The sequence below is a fragment of the Schistocerca piceifrons genome, chromosome 1, assembly GCF_021461385.2.
Source record: "Schistocerca piceifrons isolate TAMUIC-IGC-003096 chromosome 1, iqSchPice1.1, whole genome shotgun sequence".
Taxonomy (NCBI): Eukaryota; Metazoa; Arthropoda; class Insecta; order Orthoptera; family Acrididae; genus Schistocerca; species Schistocerca piceifrons.
The window spans coordinates 651705222-651729200 of record NC_060138.1 but is presented as its reverse complement, the minus strand read 5'-3'; the positions used below and the strand labels follow the sequence as shown (position 1 = coordinate 651729200).

Here is a 23979-nt window from a genome sequence, read left to right as displayed (position 1 = left end):
AAGCAACTGCAAATGTGAAATGCTGGTACAGTAATAAGTGGTGTAACCGCCAGAATGTTGAACTGAGCTATGCAAATGAGCTTGCATTGTGTTTTACACTGCCGGATGTCAGTTTGTAGCACGGCGTTCGATGCCTGTTGCACTTGGTCGGTCAATCCAGGGACAGTTCATGCTATTTGAGGATGACGCTGGAGCTGTCATCCGATGATGTCCCATATGTGCTCGACTGGAGACAGATCTGGTGATCGAGCAGACCAAGGCAACATGTCAGTACTCTGTAGAGCATGTTGGATTACAACAGCGGTATGTGGGCGAGCGTCGTCCTCTTGGAAAACACTCCCTGTAATGGAGTTCAAGAATGACAGAACGACAGGTCGAATTACCAGACTGACGAAATTTTCAGTCAGTGTGCGTGAGATAACGACGAGAATGCTCCTGCTGTCATACGAAGTCGCACCCCAGACCATAACTCCAGGTGCAGGTCCATTGAGTCTAGCACAGGGACAGGTTGACTGCAGACCCTCAGCTGGCCTCATTATAACCAACACAGGGCCATCACTGGCACCAAAGTAGAACCATCTTTCATCAGAAAACACAACAGATCGCTATCCAATGGGCTCTCACTTGACACTACTGAAGTCGCAGATGGCGGTGGTTTGGGGTCAGTGGAATGCACACTACGGGGCATCTGGCTTGGAGCTGTCCTTGAAGTAACTGATTTGTAACAGTTCCTTGTGTCTCTGTGTGCCAACTGCTGCTCAAATTACTGGTGCAGATGCAGTACGATGCACCAGATCCATAAGCTGAATGCGATGGTCTTGGCATTCAGAAGTGCAGAATGGCCATCCATAGCACGGTCTTCTTGCTAACATACGTTTTTGTGACCACCGCTGCTAGCAACAGTGTGTAGTAGCATCATTCCTGCCAAGTCTGTTACCAATATTGCGGAAGGTACATCCAGTTTCCCGTGACCCTGCTATACTACTTCATTCAAATCAATGAGGTGTTGATAACGGTGTCTTTGTCGCCTTAAAGCCATTGTTGACCAACATCACCTCATCACATCCAATATAAAAGGTAACTAACGCTCCCGACCGTTACAGCGTGTATTTAAACCAAACCTGACTTGCATCCTCATAGTTCCTTATGCGTCTAGCGTGAAATTTGAAAACGTCTTTCAGAGATGGAAACACGTCTACCAACTTTAGTTTATGTCTCAGAACTCCTTCTTGGTGTGTAACAACATGGAACACCTGCAGCCACCCTTTCGGTGCTATGTAGCTACAAGTTTCGGTGATTCAGTACACCATCTTCAGGCCTTAACTGACGCTGAAAAAGGTAACTCCAATCGTACACACTATCCCATGAGCGGCCAACATATAAGATCTGTTTCCGCATGTTATTGTAGCAGCGATGCTGTGTCTGCAACCATAATGGACGATGGTTGATGGTTGCAGACAACATCGCTGTTACAGTAGTCTCCGGAAACCAGTTCTTAGACGTTGCCCACTGATGGGATCGTGTATAGTACTGGTGTGTACTTAATCACCCGAACTGAGAGCTGTATGATAAATAACATCGAAAGCACGGCTGCAGGTGTTCCATTTTATTACATACGACCCTCAAACCTTCAGCCAGAAGGATGAACTCAAGAGACCTTTTTGGTGTTGTATTTTTTTGGTCAGTGTGTTTAGTATCTTCCACGTACACCCGGTGACGTCCGAGAAACACGAAATGCTTATGATTGATGAACGAGCACGCCTCACTACACTTCGACGCGTCTGGTAGACGCAAATAATGAATGCTATGCAGCAGTGACAGAACATCTTGTCACTGACTGACTTGCAGTTATAAATAAACCAGCCGCAGGGTGCAGTAATGATTTTCAATTTCTTTATTGCACAGTTGATTTCGTGGGTACCAAACTACCTAATTTCATACAAACATTTTCTTGAGATTCCATCTGCACCAACATGGAGATGTTACAGCGGCCTCTCAGTCGATTAAGGTGCGTGATCCCCGATTACATTTGTATGGAGACACTAGTATAGGACACCCGACACTCACTCAGGGGATAATTACGCTCAAACAGATTGTATACAGAGTGTCTCTCCTAAGAGTCGTTAGGCGCATTTTCTCTGTTGTTTCTGTAGATATTTGAAATTTCATTGTTGTAATATAGTTTACAAAAATTTAAAGTGGAATTTTACCTAACCATTCGATAGAGGGGCCTCAAATTTGTCTGGCGCGATATTCGTTTTATGGATGTGTATTAATAGGTACAGAAAAACACGAAAAATAACCAGATAGTTGGCGTGGTCATCCTCCACAGAAAACACAGAAATATTTGTTTTGTAAAGAAAAATCGCCTTTTTTTGCGCTGCACTGTAATTTATTTCTCCCAGACGCGTTTCGCCTTTCTACTTTAAGGCATCTTCAGTGATATCTAGAATGATACAGGTTTGTTTGATATGTGTTATTTCTAGATTACACAGTTCACGTTTTTGGAAATAAATGATTACTTACAGTTCTTCGCGTTTTTGGTTGGCATCTCCGTTTCCTCTCACCTGGTCACATGCTTAAGGTCTCCCAACAACTTTATTTACGAAACGTAAGCTTTTTATACCACGTGCTTTACACCTGAGTTAACTCCAGGAATATTTGAAGAATTGACTGGTTGCACTAACTAACATTGGTAAAATTCTTTATCTCACAGTTATTTCTCTCTTTTGGCTAGGAGCATCTATTGACAATTTATGATTATTATTTGAGATGGTGCTGTATTTATTGTGTAGTCACGATCAGTGTAACTTCACTGCATGCTGTTTTAATTCAAATTTAATTCGGATAGCCGTGCGTGTTAAAGCGCCACTTTCGACACTGAGAGATGCGCCGGGTAACATCGAGTCCTCCTGGCACAGTGACGACGTGAGCTTGAGTGCTGGCCAACGTAGATGTCGTTTTTACACGGTTGCCATATCCTATTAGGTGAATTCGGACCGGTACCAAGTTTTCACCGACTTCGATAAAAATAATACTTCTCGCGTATAGCTGGGCTACGCCCATTTCTTACTGGAGGGTAACGAGGTGGCGACAGGAAGGGCATTACGTCACGTCTTCAATTAACCATGCCGCATCCGTAAATAACTACTCAGATCCTGTGGTGATGTGGGGCAAAAGCACAGAAAAAAAGTAGTACATTCCGGCAGATGAGGAACACCTGTGGCGACTAAGGCGGTCGCGCGGTTGGCAGCCACGACCAGCTGACGGAACGCAAGTGTCAACGAGGTTCACATGCCAGCCGCGAGGAGGGCTGACATGTACTTACTCCACGCCGCGGCGAGCGAGCGTTTCATGACTTTTAAACGACGTGCTACGTTATAATGGTTCCGTTGTTGATTTCACAGAACGTTTCTGGGGAGTTCTACCCAAGTTTAGTTTTATGTAACGTTCCACTTGTTATTACTGTGTATTCACTGCCTATGTTATGTGTTCTTTCCTGAGTGATCTTCAATAAAAACCATGATAAACATGGAAGACGTACTTCTTCCACAATAACAACGCGATAGTTAGTCACGAGTCTAACGCACAGTGGAAACGCGACAGACCCGTGAACTCACCTTGGAGGAGGCGAGCTTCATGCCAGCTCGGATGGCCGCAATGAGGGTGCGGACGTCGTTCGGGTGGTCCAGGTAGTTGGCGTAGATGAGTGGCGGCTGCAGAGGGTCTGCGGAACGCAGCTTGATCTGGCCGCGGCTCTCGGGGTGCAGCACCACCGGCGAAATGGACACGTGGCGGGGCATCGGCGTCTCGGAGGCCCTGTCGCCCACCTCCCCGGTGCGCGCGCAGTTGGCCAGGTAGCCGGCGAAGAACAGCTGCACGTCCGGGTCAGCCGCGGGCCCGCTGTCTGCGGCGAGAAAGCGTGCACTGTCACTTCCCTCACTGTCCCACCCTCTGCACGAGACAGAATTATAACGGGACCACGCATCGATCCATGGACAGCCGTCGGCTGCCACACGACACACAATGCACGGTGACTCCAGGATTTCTACAGAATTATAGCCTACGAAGATTTAAAGCGGCGTTTCCACGTATCGGCAACTGCCTGTTGTCAGATGCCACTACTTTCTATCCTGCCAATCTTCTTCCTATAGCTTCGTCTATACAGTAGTTCCCTCGACGTTGTCCTCGGCTTTTCTCGGCTCCTTCTCCCTAGTAGAGACAAGCTGAGCAAACATTGCGGCTGCCGTTGCTACTCCATCCAACCATACCATCTCAGTGCTCCAGCATTAATCCTATTTGAGAGTGGTTCGATCGCATCCATCTCCAGTATTACATATTCATTCCTCAGTGGATCCAGGTGTGTCGCTCCCATGCTTCGCCATAATCCCTCCATTTCGGCCGGCCGCTACAGTCTGGAACCGCGCGACCGCTACGGTCGCAGGTTCGAATCCTGCCTCGGGCATGGATGTGTGTGATGTCCTTAGGTTAGTTAAGTTTAAGCAGTTCTAGGCGACTGATGACCTCAGCAGTTAAGTCCCATAGTGCTCCGAGCCATTTGAACCATTTGAACCTCCATTTCGACAGTCTCAGTTTTCCCCTTTGTCTCTCGTTCAGAGTCCAACACTCTTAACCGTAAATCCTAGTGCTTTCAATCACTGATAGTAGCTCTACTTTCTTTGTTCGTCTGGGTACGTGTCGACTCCAAAAGATACCATTTAATGCTTCCCTCGCTTGACTTATTCTGTGGGGTAGGACCACTTTACACTGACCAATCTTATGAATTAGTGAACCCCAATATTTGAACACTTCCACGTATCTTCCCGGGAGAAACTTAAAATTCAAATCCTCACCTTGCCCACTCCCAACAAGAAGATATTCTGTTTTATTCATATTGATTGTTAGTCCCCATGGTTTATAAGCATCTTTTAATTTCCCTCTCGATACAGCGCATCATTCTTATCCCGAACAGTAAGTACTTGAGCATCGGCAAACAGTAATTAATGTAAGTGTTCATGCTGCACTGCGACGACCTGATTTATTCACTGTCTGCCCCATCAACCAAGGACAGCTTCTAAATACAACTTAAATAAGGTTGGTGCCACAGAACATTCTTGTCTCAATCTTTTACTTGTTTTGAAACTTTTCGGTGTCGTACCACTAATGTTGACAGCTACGTCGTTTCGATGGTACGTCCCATTCACCAGCTCGATTAATGCACAGTCCACTCAAACGTATCCAGTGCCGTCCATAGTACCTTCCTTGGTATAGAATCATAGACCTTTTCTAAATCAACGAACAAAAAATGGAGATCTTTAATTTTAGCGATCATTTTCTGATACATCTAGCGCACAGTAAAGCTGTTACAATATAGCTATTCCCAGCAATGAAACCTGACTGTTGCTGAGATACAACGACAATGACAAGCTTTTCCAGTCTTGTACTATACTACTGAAACCTACTCACAGAAACCAATACACTTATTCCCCTGTAATTAATCGGATCTCTCCTACTCCCTTTCTTATACATGACAGTAATACATATATTCCATTCTTGGGGTACTTCATCTCCTTGAGCCACTTTATTAAAAATGATTACCAGCGCCGCTACGACTTTAGGTCTTCCGTAATTCAGTAATTCTATATACCTCCAAGACCGGCTGCCTTTCCATTTTTTGATTTTTAAAGCGTCTGATAAGCTTCGTTGTCAGCCACCTCTTTCACAGAATAGATCTCCGCTTCATTCAGCTCTTATCAAAACTTTCCTATGCTATAAATGAAGATCTTTAAAATGTGTCTTCTATTCCTAAAAGCAGCACTTACAGTTTCCTTACGAAAATTTGATTTACATTCCTTTTTTTTCCGTATTCGCGTAGGATTTAAGTTAATAATAACCGTTAAAGTTTCTTCGACTGTAGCAACGATCCTCGATAACCGGCTGTACTCCAATGTAATAACAACGAGACGCAATTTATACGTCCTGCTTAGAGCTGTCATTACACAGCGAAACGTATCACCCATCAAGTTCAACTTAAATATGGAGCCCTGTCACACTCTACGTGCCTTTGCGGCAGTACCACGTATACCAGGACAATTAAGGACCGTTTCTTTCCTTTCGCTGTGACAACAATTATTGACAGTGTAAAGCCTATGAATTCACAATTTGTCTGAATATACCACAAGCTATTTTCAATATAATGCTTCACGTTTTCGTAAAAAGTCTAACACAGTATGCCTTTTCTGAAACAATGATACTTCTTCCGAGCCTGATAGTTCGCGTTCTTCTGCCACCTTTTAGAAGTAAATCACATAGAGCCATATTTCTATAAAATCAGTGAAAGAATAGTGTATATCGCGATGGTACTTTATTAAAATGAACGGTTTCGGCCTATACTTGGGTCATCTTCAGACAGCACCATCGGCTGAAGTTGACGATGCATAGAACAACCAGTTGATCTCAGTCGCTGACCTGCAGTTTATCGTGCTGTCTGAAGACGGCCTAAATATAGGACGAAACCGGTTATTTCGATAAATTACCATCGCGCACTAGACTGTTTTTTCACTTATTTAATATAGATTTTATATAGATTACAAGATCGCTGCTTCCCAAAAATATTACCGTAAGTTTAGAACCATATTTACTCGGAGTATCGTTACTAGCTTTGAAGACCAGTCATGTGCGATAAAAGCTGTAAAATTTTCTCAAAGCTAGTATTTTTACAGTACAATCAGTTAACGAGATAATCTGTTTTACAGTCTTCTGGCCTGCTGTTTGTGAGCTTCAGAAAAGTAGCGGTAGCTTGATAAGTACTGGTCTGTGTGAAAAAAATGGTGGATAATTTTGTTATTCCTTTCAGGGTTACGTCCACGTCGTCTGATTTTCCGTACACGACGAACATTCACAGGACCATGGGATTATTTTTTCACCTCAAACAACTTTTGCCTCATAGATGTTTTCAATATATTTTAAGCTAGGCTAATAGTCATTAGGAGCTCATGAAACAAAGACAAATGCGATTTCGCAACTTCATTAATCACCGAGATACAGTCACCAGCTCTATTTCTGTTTTGTGTAGGTATGGTAATTGTTTTACCGAACCAGCTGAACTATGTTAGACAAATTGAATGATAACTCTTTTGGAGGAATGAAAGAAGTTCACGATGTAAAAGTACATTGATTATGAGGATCTCTGTGCTGCTCTTATGGCCGTTTGAAAGGCGGAGCCCCGGATGCTTAGTCAACTTACTGTGCAACTAGCGCACCGGGATAAGCGATATGTGATTCTTACGTCACTCTGGATGAAACTTGAAGAATAGAATAAATTAACAGACTGCAGACGTTTCCAAACACCGAACAGCAGCACAGAAATCCCCACATATAATATATTTTTCCTCCGTAATTTCTTTTCAGAGATACGGTAGATCTGTATTTTTTCAGAAGCATTACAGGAGCTGTTGAACGAGCTGGACGATCGATTGTGCTTAGAACATGAGTTGACAGTAAACCAAAGATATATGAACTTGTTTCGAATAGCAGAAATGAGATTAGCGCCAAATTTACCATCAGAAATTTGGAAAATTTAGTGTAACAAGTAAATGAACTCTGCTACCACGGAAGCTAAATAACGGATGACCGGTAAATCGAGTTTGATGTGGGCTAACACAGTCAGAGAATGCAGTCCTCTATAACCTACGTTCACTACAAAAGAACATAGGCCTGAATCCACTGAGGAGGGACGTTATGGCAACGTACGTTACAGCACTGTATGAATCACAAGCCATAGAAAAACCGAGAAAGAAGAGAATAGAAGCGCTTGGGATGCGGTGTTACAGAACGATGCTGAAAATCAACTGGATTCATAACGTAAGAAATGAGAAAATTTTCCTCATAATCGGTGACAAAATAAATTTTATGAAATCTAACCAAAAAATTGGATAGAGTGATAGAACACGCATTAAGACATCAGGCAAGAGGCTCCATGCTACTACTCTCAGATGAAGGTAATGACATTCGCTGAGGACCGCATCAAATTAATCAGAAAAATAATGCCCAACAAAAAATAAAAACGGAAATTAGCCTCCCACGGATCTGCTATTCTTGTATAAAAAGCTATAGCTCAAATAAACAGGAGAAAAACTATGATTTATAAAGTTACGAAATCCATTTGTCCTCGTCACTAAAGAAGAAACTACAATCAGCCGTATTTTTTTTTTTTTTTTCGAACGGTTTATTCTCAGTAAGCATTTTCTGACGGAGGCCTGACGCCAGACATTAGCGACGGTTGCTCGCAAAAATTTCAAATTTTGTTTTGTGGATAAATACATCGAAACATAGAGGTCTGCTGCACTGGTACGATACATTCTGAATCATCAGCTTGGACTGACGATACTCCCAAAACTGCCTACGGTGTAATAAATGGTTCAAATGGCTCTGAGCACTATGCGACTTAAATTCTGAGGTCATCAGTCGCCTAGAACTTAGAACTAATTAAACCTAACTAACCTAGGGACATCACACACATCCATGCCCGAGGCAGGATTCGAACCTGCAAACGTAGCGGTCACTCGGCTCCAGACTGTAGCGCCCAGAACTGCACGGTCACTCCGGCCGTCCTGTGTAATAAATAATTCATTCAAAAAATACATGTTGTTGGATGCTTCTCTTCAGTGACGGCCGTTGTTTTGGTATTCGTCTAGGATAAAAGACATTACAGACATCTTAAACAAATGAATAATTACTCGAGAGGAAGAATTTCGACGGCTCACCTGTATATGTGGTGTGCTGTTCATCATAACCAGTTTAAATAACATTTGGTCAAGAAGCAATATAAGAAATAAATCAGGCAAATTTTGTGTAGCCACTAGGTGGACATTAAGCAGCATGACTGTCTTTCTTGTAACTTTGTTCGTCACGAAGATATGACCAGCAGTACGGCTTTTATTAAATATCAACCGACACAGATTGTTCGGAAATTACCTTTACGAGCAAAGAGGGGAGCGAGTACATAATATTCTGAATAGGAACCCCTCTCCGTAAAGGTACCGTTTTCGTGCTACAGCCGTTTGAAAACATATTTGCTAAGCAGATATGCAATAGGAGGAGGATGGTTACGTCGGATCGGATGACTAATCTATCCTACCGCTTTGATCTAGATCGAGACTCATTTATGTGTCTGTGTCAGAGCTACTAGGCTTAGTACAAGTTCGCAGAATACATTGACATGAGACTTCAACGGGGAATCTCACGGTAGTGCGAATGCTGCTCGCCACCTTTATCGATATCGTTTCCACAACGTCCGACTCCATCATATACCCTTTTTGCCAAAATTACGCAACGGTTCGAGAAAGGGTACCTCCACCGTTATCAGGCGTGAGTGTTGTGTTCCTAGTAGACACACTGCATACCCGAATTGGAAGAGGCCGAGCTGCATCACGTTGAAGAGACCTTGGTCAATGACCACACGAGCAATTTCTTCGTCTATTCACGAGTGAAATTTTAAAACAAGTGATATACTGGGTCATGTCTAATCACTTATTTGTAAAAGTGGTGGCGTTACCAACATATTTTCAAGCGGATCTAGCGCGGACATGGAACGTTTCTGGACATCGGTTCTAATTCGAAATATTATATACTCACTCCCCACTTTTCTCAAAAACATATCACAATGTGTAGTTCACGTAAACATGAAGTTATTAAAAACATAACACAAAACTGACTGAGTCTGCTGCACTGGCAGACAGTGTAAGTACACGATAACGTAACTCGTCCACTGATTGGAGATGACATTAGCTGATGGAAACACGGAGAAAACGCCGCTCTCTGCGGTGTTCCTCTGCATGAATATCATTACTTCCGCTTTCAGTCAAAATAAAATAAAAGTAATGATAACGCACTAACTAAAGACTACCTTTATACAACATGTCGTTTAAAAGTAATACAGTAGTATGCGCATTGCAGCTACTATTCTGGTAACTTACAAAGTCCGTAAATGAGGATCATTTCTGCCTTCTCTTCCTTTGCGTACATTGCACTTAGCTATTCCTTCAACTCAAGAGGTAACTGAGCAACTGGTATGCATTTTCCTTGTGTTCCATTTTTTTCCTGTCAACTCCAGCAAGTGGACGAGTGGCGTAACCCCAGGTACCTGCACTATGTATTGGGGTAGAGGAGTCAAACTCAGTCTTGTGTAATCTTTTCAGTAACATCATGTTTACATGAATGATACACTGTGATACGCTTTACACTAGTCTTCAGGTGAGGTAGATTAAAGAACAGTATGGGATTCAATTTGACTGCTCTTCGTATCTTTATAACGAACAAACTTACAAGAAGGGCAATCGTGCTGGTTATTGTCCTCCTGGTAAACAGACGAAGTTTCATGATGTTTGTTTTATTCTACTTCTGGGCTGAAAATTATTCAGGGTAGTCAAGATAAATGGAGAACCAGTATAGTATCCACAGTTTCAGCAACGCAGTGCAAATCGCAGCGGTGATAAGAAGAATTTTGCGGAGGTGTGGCTGACTTACTGGGTCCCGGCGGGGAGAGGCCCGAGTAGAGCTTGGCGGTGACCTGCGAGAGGCCGGTGCTGGAGAGCGGGCCGCTGCGGCTCGTCATGTACTCGACGGCGGCCGCCCAGTCCAGGTCGCGCTGGTCCGTCTCGTTGTGCAGCTCCGTGTCCAGGAAGAATGCCACGTGGTTGTGCAGGTTGCGCCCCACGCCGGGCAGGTCGTGCACCACCTGCAACGACGCAAGCTTTTGGTTCTCGTCTGGCGGATGGCGAGATACTCGACACGTCAACAAAACAAAAAATTTCTGCCTGCAGTGTATGTCTCGAACATCAGGTAAATCGACTACTAAGTGAGTAGGGGTAATACATGAGGGTGAGCCATTAGACAGGGTAAATAAAGAAACACGAGGCGCGTCCATAAATTAAGATTCCCTGACGTCGTAAACAGATGAAAAGTATAATTTAATTGACAAATTTATTGGAATAGATAGAGGAAGTGTTGAACTATTTCTCGTCACAGAAATTCAAGCACTTCTTATACTTTGGGACCAACTTTGCGTACGCCTGTCTCATAGAAGTCTCCCGCATGGGATTGAAACCACGGCCTCTCTGTCAGTCTGAAAACGTTGACTCCGAGCGGCCAGCAATTCCTTGTGTTTCCGGAACAGATGGAAGCCACCGGAAGCGAGGTCCAGGACTTAGGGCGGATGGTCAAACTTTCCAGCCGAACGTTCGCAGGAGCTCTGTCGTCCGGCGAGGTGTGCTTGGCCGAGTGCTATCGCCCAGCTAGACAACTTCCCGTGCCGCTTTTTCTTAAGGGGCCGTCGCAATTACCACATTGTTTCATTACGAGGGAATCAAATCAGTCGCCATGTGCTCTGTTTTGTATTCTGTGGTCAGTTGCTTTGGCACCAACCTGGCGCGCAGTTTCCACAACAATAGGTTCACAGTTTCAACAATAGGTTCACAGTTTAATGCAACAAGGCGTGACACCTCTGCGGGAACTGGCTGCTGAGTTTCCTGACTATGAAGCGACAACTCTCCAAAACGCGTTCCCGTACAGGCTCAACAACGTGGCCTGTAATTGTATATGGGTTCCCACTGCGCTTCTCTTCGTGAAAATATTTGGTGATCCAATACAAAGTCTGTACCAGCGACATGCCATTTGTTTGCTCATCACGTTAGGCCTAAAGACTTGTCAGCTGATGAATTTCAGTCGGCACTATACTGTTTCCATTCAAAAACGTCATAACCGACCGCACTTCGTACGCGGGGGCAGCTGGAATAGTTCAAATGGTTCAAACGGCTCTGAGCACTACGGGACTTAACTTCTGAGGTCATCAGTCCCCTAGAACTTAGAACTACTTAAACCTAACAAACCTAAGGACATCACACACATTCATGCCTAAGGCAGGATTCGAACCTGCGACCGTAGCGGTCGCGCGGCTCCGGACTGAGGCGCCTAGAACCGTTCGGCCACACCGGCCGGCATGGAATAGTAGCCACCATTTTCAGCCGCTGCTACGAAGCTACTGTGACACCTCAGGAAATTACGTTAGAGTAATGACGAATCACGGCGCATGCGCTATCACGTAGTCACTTCACGTAGCTGTTGGGCAAGTGGGAAACTTACTTTATGGACGTGCCTGGTATGTATGGGGATAGCGCCCTACAGAACAGAACAAGTGTCAGTGGGAGGGCATGGCTGAGATGCTCATGCTGATTGGTGTACCAATAGTGCTCAAACAAAGTGAAAGAAAGTTCGTACATAGTCCTATGCAGCACAGTGCGTGGCTAAGTTAGTACGCTGCGTATTATCTAGCAAATGCACACCAAGATCCGTCCTCCCCGCTGTTGTCTTCGGTCATAAGACTTCTCTTATTCAGTTCCGCATACTAGTCTATACTCTGGAAGCCTCTTCATCCCTGAATAACTACCGCGACCTACAGCCGTTTTACGCTACCTTCTATAATTAAGCGATGCAGCATAGCTGCTGTTCTTCGGGAAATGTAACGACTGTTGTCCATTTTCTTTCAGCGCTTCCTGGTAGCAAGGAAATGTTTGCTAATACTGCAAGGCCATATATAAAAGGAACAAGCCAGCTATAATGAGGCATATCAGTCCTTTAGAATGTGCTCAGCAGCATCGTTTAGCAACGCGAGAAGCCAGCAAAGAAATAACAACGCTCTTGGTTTCGTCCGATCATCTTTGTCATTTTGTAACTCCACCAACACTTACCGGCTAACGCGCGGCCACGCCGCGCGGTTTCAGGCGCCATGCACGGATTGCGTGGCCGCTCCCGCCGGAGGTTCGAGTCCTCCCTCGGGCATGGGTGTGCGTGTGCGTGTTCTTTTAAGTTGTAGTTTCAGTAATGTGTAAGTCTAGGGACCGAGGACCTCAGCAGTTTGGTCCCTTAGGAATTCACACACATTTTAACATTTGAACTTACAGGCTTAGTTCGGATTAATGTTGTTTCTGTTATCGGACACGAACTACATCCAATTCGCTGCACGCGGTAGCAAGACTCCATCTTCTTCTACATTCACCTTTCTCCCTCAGTTTATTATTGCGTGCATTTGAAAATGGTAAAGCAGTAAGGGACCGATTCAGGTCGTTGGATAGTGGTTTCGTATTCAAATCGCCAGCAGCTCCGCGTAATGAATAACATCCCACTCTTCAACACTTGCAGCCACCTGATTCCCCGTCACTCTCTTCCTTCCTTCCATGGGCCCACAAGGAACGTAATGTAATGTAATTGTCTAAAAGGGACCAGCAAACTGTCAACGCCGATGACAGTTGATGAAAGCTATAAACCTTAACAGCCGTTCTAGAAACAGGCCGGATCTGTCACTTTCTAACATAGCCTGAAACACAAAACGGTGTGCAAATCAAACGTGATACATCGGAAATAACGAAAAATCTGGTTCTGTAGAAGAATTTTAAGAAAGTCCGTCTGGATCGCACCTAATTTTTTTTTCTGGTGACTAGTCTCAGTCAAACATGCCCATTTACAGACCACTAACTCCGTGACATGTTTCACTGAAACCGGTTTCCAAATCAGATAAATATTATCATCTTATTTATGGATTCTTCTGTGGCTTCTTGATAGAAGAATTCCTTATTGAAGGTTGAATAACACTTAGGTAGTTTTTTGTTCTACTAATTTTTATTTGTATGAACCACTTTTCGGCTTATTAGCCCATCTTCAGATAACTACTGGCTATTGTTTACAAGGAGCTTAAGTTCAATAGCCAGTAGTTATCTGAAGATGGCCTAAAAAGCCGGAAACTAGCTCATACAAAAAAACGTCAGTAGAACAAAAAACCGCTTAAGGGTTATTCAACCCTCACTTATTAGCGATCATAACTGTTTTTGTTATACGGCTTGAGAAGATCGTTGTCGTTGCAGTATGACTTGAAAAGCTATCGAAAAATGTGAGAAAGTTATTGGACAAACATATTACAAAATAAACAGGGACTTGAAAAGTATAGTCGAAGAGATATAGAGTATATGTGGAAGACCCTTAACAATACAAAAGGACAGTAGCTGGGACATCTAGTTTGGCATCTAGGAACAGTTAAGTTGGCGCTCCAAGGAGCAGCAGAGAGAAAAATAGTTGAGCCATAGTAAGAGTAGAATATGTACGTCACAATGTACTACACTACTGGCCATTAACATTGCTACAGCACGAAGATGTGCTACACACGTGAAATTCAACCGACAGGAAGAAGATGCTGTGATATGCAAATGATTAGCTTTTCAGAGCATTCACACAAGGTTGGCGCCGGTGGCGACACCTACAAAGTGCTGACATGAGGAAAGTTTCCAACCCATTTCTGATACACAAACAGCAGTTGACCCGAGTTGTCTGGTGAAACGTTGTTGTGATGCCTCGTGTAAGAAGGAGAAATGCGTACCATCACGTTTCCGACTTTGATAAAGATCGGATTGTAGCCTATCGCGATTGCGGTTTATCATATCGCGACATTGCTGCTCACGTTGGTCGAGATCCAATGACTGTTAGCAGAATATGGAATCGGTCGGTTCAGGAGAGTAATACGGCACGCCGTGCTGGATCCCAACGGCCTCGTATCACTAGCAGTCGAGATGACCGGCATCTAAACCGCATGGCTGTAGCGGATTGTGCAGCCACGTCTCGATCCCTGTGTCAACAGATGGGGACGTTTGCAAGACAACAACCATCTGCACGAGCAGTTCGACGACGTTTGCAGCAGCATGGACTACCAGCTCGGAGACCATGGCTGCTGTTTACCCTTGACCCTGCATCACAGACAGGAGCGCATGCGATGGTGTAGTCAACGACGAACCTGGGTGCACGAATGGCAAAACGTCATTTTTTCGGATGAATCGAGGTTCTGTTTACAGCATCATGATGGTCGCATCCGTGTTTGGCGACTACGCGGTGAACGCACATTGGAAGCGTGTATTCGTCATCGCCATACTGGAGTATCACCCTGCGTGATGGTATGGGGTGCCGTCGGTTACACGTCTCGCTCAGCTCTTGTTCGCATTGACAGCACTTTGAACAGTGGACGTTACATTTCAGATGTGATACGACCCGTGGCTGTACCCTTCATTCGATCCCTGCGAAACTTTACATTTCCGCATCATAATGCACGACCGCATGTTGCAGGTTCTGTACGGGCCTTTCTGGACAATAGAAAATGTTCGACTGCTGCCCTGGCCAGCACATTCTCCAGATCTCTCACTGATTGAAAACGCCTGGTCAAAGGTGGCCGAGCGACTAGCTCCTCACCATACGCCAGTCACTACTCTTGATGAACTGTGGTACCGTGTTGAAGCTGCATGGGCAGCTGTACCCGTACACGCCATCCAAGCTCTGTTTGACTCAATGTCCAGGCGTATCAAGGCCGTTATTACGGCCAGAGGTGGTTGTTCTAGGTATTGATTTCTCAGGATCAATGCACCCAAATTGCGTGAAAATGTAATCACATTTCAGTTCTAGTATAATATATCTGTCCAATGAATACCCGTTTATCATCTGCATTTCTTCTTGGTGTAGCAATTTTAATGGCCAGTAGTGTAGTTACGAAGAGCTTTAGATCTTAGCTGAAGGCAGGTAAAGCTAATGTAGACCATCAAACAAGTCGAAGAACTAGTGGGGGTAAAAGTCATTATGGCCACATTCTCAATGTCTCTAAATGATTATATGGCGGTCTTACGTGCAGAACCATGAAAACTGGTACTCCAGTGACCTTCTAGCTGAAGTTTCCCATGTACAGTAAGCTAGTGACTGCAACAGTGGTTGGCCTTCCAGTCCGCTACGATATCAGCTGAGCTCGGGGACGAGGAGTTTCTCGAACTCATCACAAACTTTCACGGCGCCGCCCTTCGAAACGAGCGGCAGCAGCAGCAGCGTCAGCACTGACCTTGACGCCGACCTTCTCGAGGTCGTCCTTGGGCCCGACGCCGGAGAGCAGCAGCAGCTGCGGCGAGTTGACGGCGCCGGCGCTGAGCACCACCTCCTTGCTGACGGTGGCCGTCTCCTTGGTGGTCTGTCCGCCGGGCTCGCGCACCACGTACTCGACGCCGGTGGCGGCCAGCGTGCGCGGGTCCAACACGACGCGCGTGACCGTCGCGTTCAGCAGCACCGTCAGGTTGGGCCGGTCGCGCACCGGCCGCAGGAAGGCGCGCGCGCTGCTCAGCCGGCTGCCGTTCCTGCAGACACGCGCGCACCCACACCGGCGAATTAGTACAACACCTACTCAAAGGAAGGCCGCGGCGCTTGTTCGTGACGTCACGTCAGCTAGGCACGGCGAACGCCAGGTCTGTTGCAGGCATACTCATAATGGTGGTGTCTCCCTCTCTGACACAGGAAAATGTGAAACTATTGGCTGTAGTTGACCAACGCACATTGTTCTGAGAGATTTCTGCAATCAATTAATTGTGCAATTCATTACACTTCTTAACAAATTGTGTACTCCTGAACTTAAGTTTCCACCTGTTTTAAGGATTGACATACAAAAACAACTTCATGGTCCAGCAGCAACAGAATTCGTGCTTCTTTACCTTATTTGTAAATCTGGGGAAGTTACGTTTGTACTGGGTTGCTTTTACAACAAACTGTGAACATATTAGTGCTCTTCTTTAGGTATCTTGGTTGACTAAGGGGTGAGGAGCACTGAATGTTAATGAAATATTTTGCGATTGTACACATAGGGGGAGGGGGTGGGGGACAGAAGAAGAGGCAAAAGAGAGGTACTTGTTTTATCAAATAAAATGTTTTTATCTTATAAAGTTTCTCCTTTCAGTTGCAAGAGGGGAATATTTACCTTTTCTAAAGTGCATGTTTAAAAAAGTCTAAGCTTAACAGTATTTTCGATGTATGAAGCTATTTTGTTTCCTGTTCAGAATTCCTTTCGTTGGAAACGACTGTAATCTAATGAGTGGCAACAGTTGGACATTTATACAAGTAAATTAGTTCACATTTCCAGTGACGGTGTCAAACGAAAATAAATAAAACAAACGAGTTCATTGTAAGGGGGTTCGGGTAAGTTTCGATAGCAAAATGGATGAAGTAAATACAGTTACTTGTATACAAAATTTCCGAAGCTTGCAATGGGGCAAATCATCTTCTCATATTGATCTACGTTTGTTTCGACAGGATTCAGTAATACAGAACTATGATATTCATTTGCAGCTTTACGATAGTAAGAAAATCTTTCATCTAAATAAAACTGCAGAATCCAAAACAATACCAAACATTTTGTCCAGAAATAAGAGATTTATAGTGATAAGCACGCCCAGGCATTTCTGCCTGCAAGAGACCTGGCCTTCACCGTGCCTAGCTGACGTGACGTCACCAACAAGCGCCGAGCCCTTCCTTTGAGTCGGTGTTGATTAGTGTTGATTAGAGATCGCAGCGTCGTTTCCAAGCGTATTTTAGCAGCGCACGTCGAATAACAGGGCCATGCACACATGGCAGTGAAGCTGTGAACTAACCGTGAGGACGCGGTGAGAGAATTCTGCTAACCAGTAACTTGTTGCGATATTAGAAGCACGTCGTTTCTGCTCGCGGATGGTAGCATCTCTATGTTTCCTCCTCAGCGACTCTTTAGCTGCTCTAACGCTACCAGTCTGATTGAAAACACCACTGAATATTAAGTTGTCGGAAACAGTCTGAAAGCTTATAAGAATGCAATTTTGTCATATGATGACATGGGTGGAGACTGTGGCTGTAATTTGAAGATAAATGGTTCAAATGACTCTGAGCACTATGGGACTTAACATCTGAGGTCATCAGTCTCCTATAACTTAGAGCTACTTAAACCTAACTAACCTAAGAACCTCACACACTTCCATGCCTGAGCCAGGATTCGAACCTGCGACCTAGCAGTCGCGCGGTTCCAGACTGAAGTGCCTAGAACCGCTCGGCCACACCGACCGGCTGAAGACAAATGTTGATGGTGTTGAGACAGCAATCAGTCACAAATTTATTTTCAGTTCCTTTATTCAAAAGGTAACGTTACCGGTTTCGAATCATTACGATTCATCTTCAGACGGTTTTCATGGTTTCATTACATATGGTGCGTATTTTTTTACAGATTAATTTTTCCTAAAATATAAATAATACATAATTATAAGCAGGCCACACAGATGGTTGCGTTACAGATTTGCAATGCATGTGACTTACGTGAAATGTCGGTTTGTACTGTTTGTTTTCACAGTTTTCGTCCAACAGATGTGAATACATTCCCACTGCAATCTTATCGTTGCACACGTAAATTTTTCTCACTGAACTCTTTAGGTTTGTCACAGAATAGATTTCTAACACGCACCACATGTTTTCATACATAGAAACTGCTTACAAACATATGAGTGTCAAAGATGCTATGATATATCGTAACGTTATAAACATGTCCTATGTTTGGAGAAAGACCATATACTCACTTACGTAACTGAAACGCCTTTTACACTGGTACAGAGAGACATTGATTTTGTGAGTTTTAGAGGGAATATCTGTTACATTAATTATAAAGTTGTTCCATATTTTTTTAGTACTTTATAGGTAAGACAGTACATTGTGTATTTACAATTAGCATCATGAGAATTGTAGTAACATATAAATTTGCTACTTAATCTGCAGATAGGCGTAGGAATGTTATTTGCTTGGGAGGGTGGAAAATAATTTTTGGAAATGTTATAATGTTACGATATATCATAGCATCTTTGACACTCATACAGGGTGTTTAAAAAATGACCGGTATATTTGAAACGGCAATAAAAACTAAACGAGCAGCGATAGAAATACACCGTTTGTTGCAATATGCTTGGGACAACAGTACATTTTCAGGCGGACAAACTTTCGAAATTACAGTAGTTACAATTTTCAACAACAGATGGCGCTGCAAGTGATGTGAAAGATATAGAAGACAACGCAGTCTGTGGGTGCGCCATTCTGTACGTCGTCTTTCTGCTGTAAGCGTGTGCTGTTCACAACGTGCAAGTGTGCTGTAGACAACATGGTTTATTCCTTAGAACAGAGGACTTTTTCTGGTGTTGGAATTCCACCGCCTAGAACACAGTGTTGTTGCAACAAGACGAAGTTTTCAACGGACGTTTAATGTAACCAAAGGACCGAAAAGCGATAAAATAAAGGATCTGTTTGAAAAATTTCAACGGACTGGGAACGTGACGGATGAATGTGCTGGAAAAGTAGGGCGACCGCGTACGGCAACCACAGAGGGCAACGCGCAGCTAGTGCAGCAGGTGATCCAACAGCGGCCTCGGGTTTCCGTTCGCCGTGTTGCAGCTGCGGTCCAAATGACGCCAACATCCACGTATCGTCTCATGCGCCAGAGTTTACACCTCTATCCATACAAAATTCAGACGCGGCAACCCCTCAGCGCCGCTACCATTGCTGCACAAGAGACATTCGCTAACGATATAGTGCACAGGATTGATGACGGCGATATGCATGTGGGCAGCATTTGGTTTACTGACGAAGCTTATTTTTAACTGGATGGCTTCGTCAATAAACAGAAATGGCGCATATGGGGAACCGAAAAGCCCCATGTTACAGTCCCATCGTCCCTGCATCCTCAAAAAGTACTGGTCTGGGCCGCCATTTCCTCCAAAGGAATCATAGGCCCATTTTTCAGATCCGAAATGATTACTGCATCACGCTATCTGGACATTCTTCGTGAATTTGTGGCGGTACAAACTGCCTTAGACGACATTGCGAACACCTCGTGTTTTGTGCAAGATGGTGCCCGGGCACATCGCACGGCCGACGTCTTTAATTTCCTGAATGAATATTTCTATGATCGTGTGATTGCTTTGGGCTATCCGAAACATACAGGAGGCGGCGTGGATTGGCCTACCTATTCGCCAGACATGAACCCCTGTGACTTCTTTCTGTGGGGACACTTGAAAGACCAAGTGTACCGCCAGAATCCAGAAACAATTGAACAGCTGAAGCAGTACATCTCATCTGCATGTGAAGCCATTCCGCCAGACACGTTGTCAAAGGTTTCGGGTGATTTCATTCAGAGACTACGCCATATTATTGCTACGCATGGTGGATATGTGGAAAATATCGTACTATAGAGTTTCCCTGACCGCAGCGCCATCTGTTGTTGAAAATTGTAACTACTGTAATTTCGAAAGTTTGTCTGCCTGAAAATGTTGTGTTGTCCCAAGCATATTGCAACAAACGGTGTATTTCTATCGCTGCTCGTTTAGTTTTTATTGCCGTTTCAAATATACCGGTCATTTTTGAAACACCCTGTATGTTTGTAAGCACTTTGTATGTATCAAAACGTGTGGTGCGTGTTAGAAATCTATTCTGTGACAGATCTAAAGTGTTCAGTGAGCAAAATTTACGTGTGCAACGAAAAGAATGCAGTGGAAATGTGTTCCCATTTGTTGGACGAAAACTATGAAAATAAACACTACAAACCGACATTTCACGTAAGTCACATCCCATGCAAATCTGTAGCGCAACCATCTGTATGGTGTGCTTATAATTATGTATTATTTATATTTTAAGACAGTTAATCTGTAAAAAAACGCACCACATGTAATGAGAGCCTGAAAACCGTCTGAAGATGAATCGAAATTAACGGTACCTTTTGAATAAAAGAACTGAAAATAAATTTGTGGCTGGTTGCTGCCACAACACCATCAACATTTGCTTGTAAGGACGTTGTAGAGCAGTGCAGGCTTTGCTGAGAAACAATAATTAAGAAAAAAATTCTACACGTTGGTAATTTTCCGACTGAAATAGTATCGAAATTAGCCAATCAAGACGTCGCGTTCGCAAATTCAAGCAGCCCGCTCGATACAACTAGTGCCAGTTATCCTCACAGCGTATATGACAGCGCACGAGACCCCTCGGGGTTTGCCTCCAGTTCGATCCTTACTACCGTCCCATGTCCAATTTTTGTATCGCTCTCTTATTTGGTTTTAAGAAATTAAGCGAGAGCATGTTTGGCGACACCTCTCTGGTAAGCCGCTTGAATCTGCGCGCTTAACTGACAGTTAGGCTTACTTCAATGCTAATTAACTCGAAAACGGAGCAACACATCGAATTTTTTCTTAAAAATTATTTCTCAGCACTGTCTACCCTTCGACACCGTCACGAGGTCTTCAGACTGTTTCTGACCGCCCTGTATATGATTGTGAAAGTACCGGAATCATTCCGTGAATAAGACCCTTTAATTATTTTCGTTTGGGTGAAATCACACTGTGAGACCACTGGAGATGAAGCTGCCGATCGCTTAGCCAAAGAAGCTCCTGCCACAGGACTTACCACCTGAACTGGAATCCCAAGCGCAGGCCACCGATATGTCTTACAGTGAAGCATGATAGTAAGGGAGGAAACAACAAGAAACAGAGGCACGAAGTAAGCATAATTTACTAGTCGGTCCCCTATTCCATGACATTTAATACAAATACAGTGCCTAGGTACCTTCTGTCTCTACTGACTGGTCACAAATTTAGCCACGAATGTTTCTACAAACGTCTTCGTTGTCTGCGGAACGTAGATACACCAATTCGCTCTTGTGAAGGATAGGAGAACACGGAGGAGCATAGCCTACGTGCAAGTACTACAACGCTCTTACAAGAACTTGTGACGCTCGATTAGAGGTCGTCAGCCTGTGTGACAGCTTTCTTAATCACATCAGTTCACGGACTTCTCTATGTGATGTAGAGATTGACTGTTGCTGCAGATATCCACCTAAAAATACCGACACATCACTGACAATTGGCTCTTCAAAAGTGTTTGCAACGTTTCACTTTACAACGATTATTCTATATTTGTAATTACGTGTGTCCTGTCTACAAAATGCTCCCGCATGCGCGAGTGTGCGTGCGTGAGCGAGTACACATGCGCGCGCTTTGAAACAAACAAATATTCTAATATTAACGTTCTATAAGTGCTATATAATGTAAGCATGAGGTGGCTGTGTTATGTAAACTTAAGGCCAGTATGTTTAGTGAAAATAAAAAAATAAAGTTCTGGTAACACAGACCGGTGCACACGTCTCGCAACCGTGGCAACAGCTGCCGGTCACCATGCATGTATGTAGTCTGTTAGGATATGGAATTCTTGCAAAGATGAAGAACTACCCTGAAATATGGCACACACCTCTTTTCGAGAACCTTGATAACACTGATAAAACAGCTCATGGATTCAAGTGTGCAAAAATTATTCTGACGCTTTTGCTGTGAATCTGGATTGACTGTGGACGACGTGCTGAACAACATTCCGTCAGTGTTTACGTCATTTTTGGATAAATAAATAACCATTACAAGTCAAATATTTTTACCTCCAAGTATATGTGGCTACAGCAAGACATTAATGCTTATTTTCTACTTGACATCACGTCAGGTGTTGAAGTGTGGGGGCATGGATGCAAAATGGTTACCCACACTGACAGGCATAGACTACCTGGTGGTGCAGTAGCGACCATGTAGAAAAGGTCGTAAAGTCTGACTTGTTTTTGGGAAGACTGTTCGCCACAGAGAAAATACAAAATGGTTCAAATGGCTCTAAGCACTATGAAATGCCGGCCGGAGTGGCCGAGAGGTTCTAGGCGCTACAGTCTGGAGCCGCGCGACCGCTACGGTTCATGCACGAAGCAGGATTCGAACCTGCGACCATAGCAGCAGCACGGTTCCGGACTGCAGCGCCTAGAACCGCTCGGCCACAGCGGCCGGAGAGAAAATACAACTAACATATTGGTGTGCCTCGGGCATGGATGTGTGTGATGTCCGTAGGTTAGTTAGGTTTAAGTAGTCCAAGTTCTAGGGGACTGATGACCTCAGAAGTTAAGTCCCATAGTGCTCAGAGCCATTTGAACCACTATGGAACGTAACATCTGAGGTTATCAGCCCTAGATTTAGAACTACTTAAACCTAACTAACCTAAAGGACATCAAACACATCCATGCAAGTGGCAGGATTCGAACCTGCGACCGTAGCAGCAGCACGGTTTGGGTCTGAAGCGCCTAGAACCGCTCGGCCACAGCGGCCGGAAAGAAAATAAAACTAACATATTTGTGTGTACATATTAAAGTGCCACGTATAAAAATATCTGCACTTGTACCTGTTATACTCTGTATATTCTCTTATTACACCTGATCCGGTGTAGTCACTGGTTTACCGTACAGTAGCCATACTGCCTGCTTTCTCTGCCTATGTCCATACAGGTTGCCTTACAGTTCAGTACAGCAGCACGGCTATCGCTGAGATGTCGCTGTGTGTGGACTGAAACGATTTCTGACGCTGCGACATCACTGCAGGCACGCACAGTTGTTACTCGGTCGTTTGCATCGAGCACTGTGTTGCTTGGCGTGACGGAGAACCTGTTGCGACTATCCTCTCTCTCTCTCTCTCTCTCTCTCTCTCTCTCTCTCTGTTTTCCAAACACGTAAGCAGTGAAATCTCCAAGATTAACCAAAAAAATTCACTATGCTGGTCACATAAGTGATCATCAGGTCTGAAACAGATCAACGACTCGTTGGACCCTAAGTCTTGAACTCAGTTCCGTTTACAGCACGCCCTCTGCAACGTTTCAATTTTAAGATAAGATGACAGCTCTAAACCCAAAACTCCTAATCCTTTTAAGTAACTCTGAATGTAAGCATCCATTTAGATGGATAAAATCTTGGTTTTCAAGCCGCGTTGATTCCAATAGAATTCTAGAGCTTTCTATGGCTGGGTCCTCCATCGTCCTCAGGAGTAAAACTATTGACTGCCTGGACTGGCACTATTTCCCACTTATATAGGTATATATAGGACTGGCACTATTTCCCTCTTATATAGGTATATAAGCGGGAAATAGTGCCAGGCCTGGCAGTCAGTGGTTTTACTCCTGACGACAAAGGCGGAGTCAACCATCGAAAGCTCGAGAATTCTACTGGAATCGACGCGACTTGAAAACCGATAAGATTTTATCCTGCCATGCCGCCTCGAAAGACTC

At 44.2% G+C, this 23979-nt stretch overlaps 1 protein-coding gene across 1 annotated transcript in view; it reads right to left on the bottom strand.

Moving 5' to 3' along the window:
* Window positions 1–23979, bottom strand: part of LOC124787137 (glucose dehydrogenase [FAD, quinone]-like) — a 204024-nt gene that overhangs the window by 2568 nt on the left and 177477 nt on the right. Inside the window, exons 5-7 of the mRNA XM_047254316.1 lie at window positions 15920–16208; window positions 10528–10738; window positions 3621–3907 (exon numbers count right to left, since the gene is read on the bottom strand). Of these exons, the coding sequence (XP_047110272.1) occupies window positions 3621–3907; window positions 10528–10738; window positions 15920–16208 (787 nt within the window). The remainder of the gene's footprint in view (window positions 1–3620; window positions 3908–10527; window positions 10739–15919; window positions 16209–23979) is intronic.